This window comes from Plectropomus leopardus, unplaced genomic scaffold (assembly GCF_008729295.1).
Source record: "Plectropomus leopardus isolate mb unplaced genomic scaffold, YSFRI_Pleo_2.0 unplaced_scaffold80439, whole genome shotgun sequence".
NCBI lineage: Eukaryota > Metazoa > Chordata > Actinopteri > Perciformes > Serranidae > Plectropomus > Plectropomus leopardus.
The window spans coordinates 1-413 of record NW_024688620.1 but is presented as its reverse complement, the minus strand read 5'-3'; the positions used below and the strand labels follow the sequence as shown (position 1 = coordinate 413).

Genomic DNA, 413 nt, shown 5'->3' with positions numbered 1-413 from the left:
GAGGCCATCATCTCGTTGATGCTCTGCTCATATTGCTCAGCCAGGATGGCCAGCTTGCGTGTCTGCTCATCCTTCAGGGCCTTGAGTACCGTCTTGTGCTTGGCCTTAGGCGTAACTTCCATCTGGTGGTGGCGCAGGGCCTTGTACTGCTTCGTCTGCACCTTACATGTGTCCTGGAACTGCTTCTTGATCTGCAGCTCCAAAGCTTTGAGGTTTTTGGGCTGCTGCCGGAGCTCCAGCACGTGCTTGCGGTGGAGTTCGCGCTCGCGCCGGTTGTTGTACTCAATCTGGTTCTCCAACTCCGTCTGGTGCTGCAGGCGGATCAGGTCCATCCGCAGCTTCTGCAGCGTCTTCAGCTGCCTGTGCTCCAGCTCCTGCATGGACTCGTCGTGGCGGATCAGCATGGCGTGCTC

At 58.1% G+C, this 413-nt stretch overlaps 1 protein-coding gene across 1 annotated transcript; it reads right to left on the bottom strand.

The window, feature by feature from the left end:
- Positions 1–5: 5 nt before the first annotated feature.
- Positions 6–410, bottom strand: LOC121940225 (serine/threonine-protein kinase TAO3-like; the record flags this gene model as incomplete). Its single annotated transcript, XM_042483042.1, has 1 exon — positions 6–410. A coding segment is annotated over one exon (405 nt), but the record flags the coding sequence as incomplete, so codon positions are not given.
- Between the last annotated feature and the right edge of the window lie 3 nt (positions 411–413).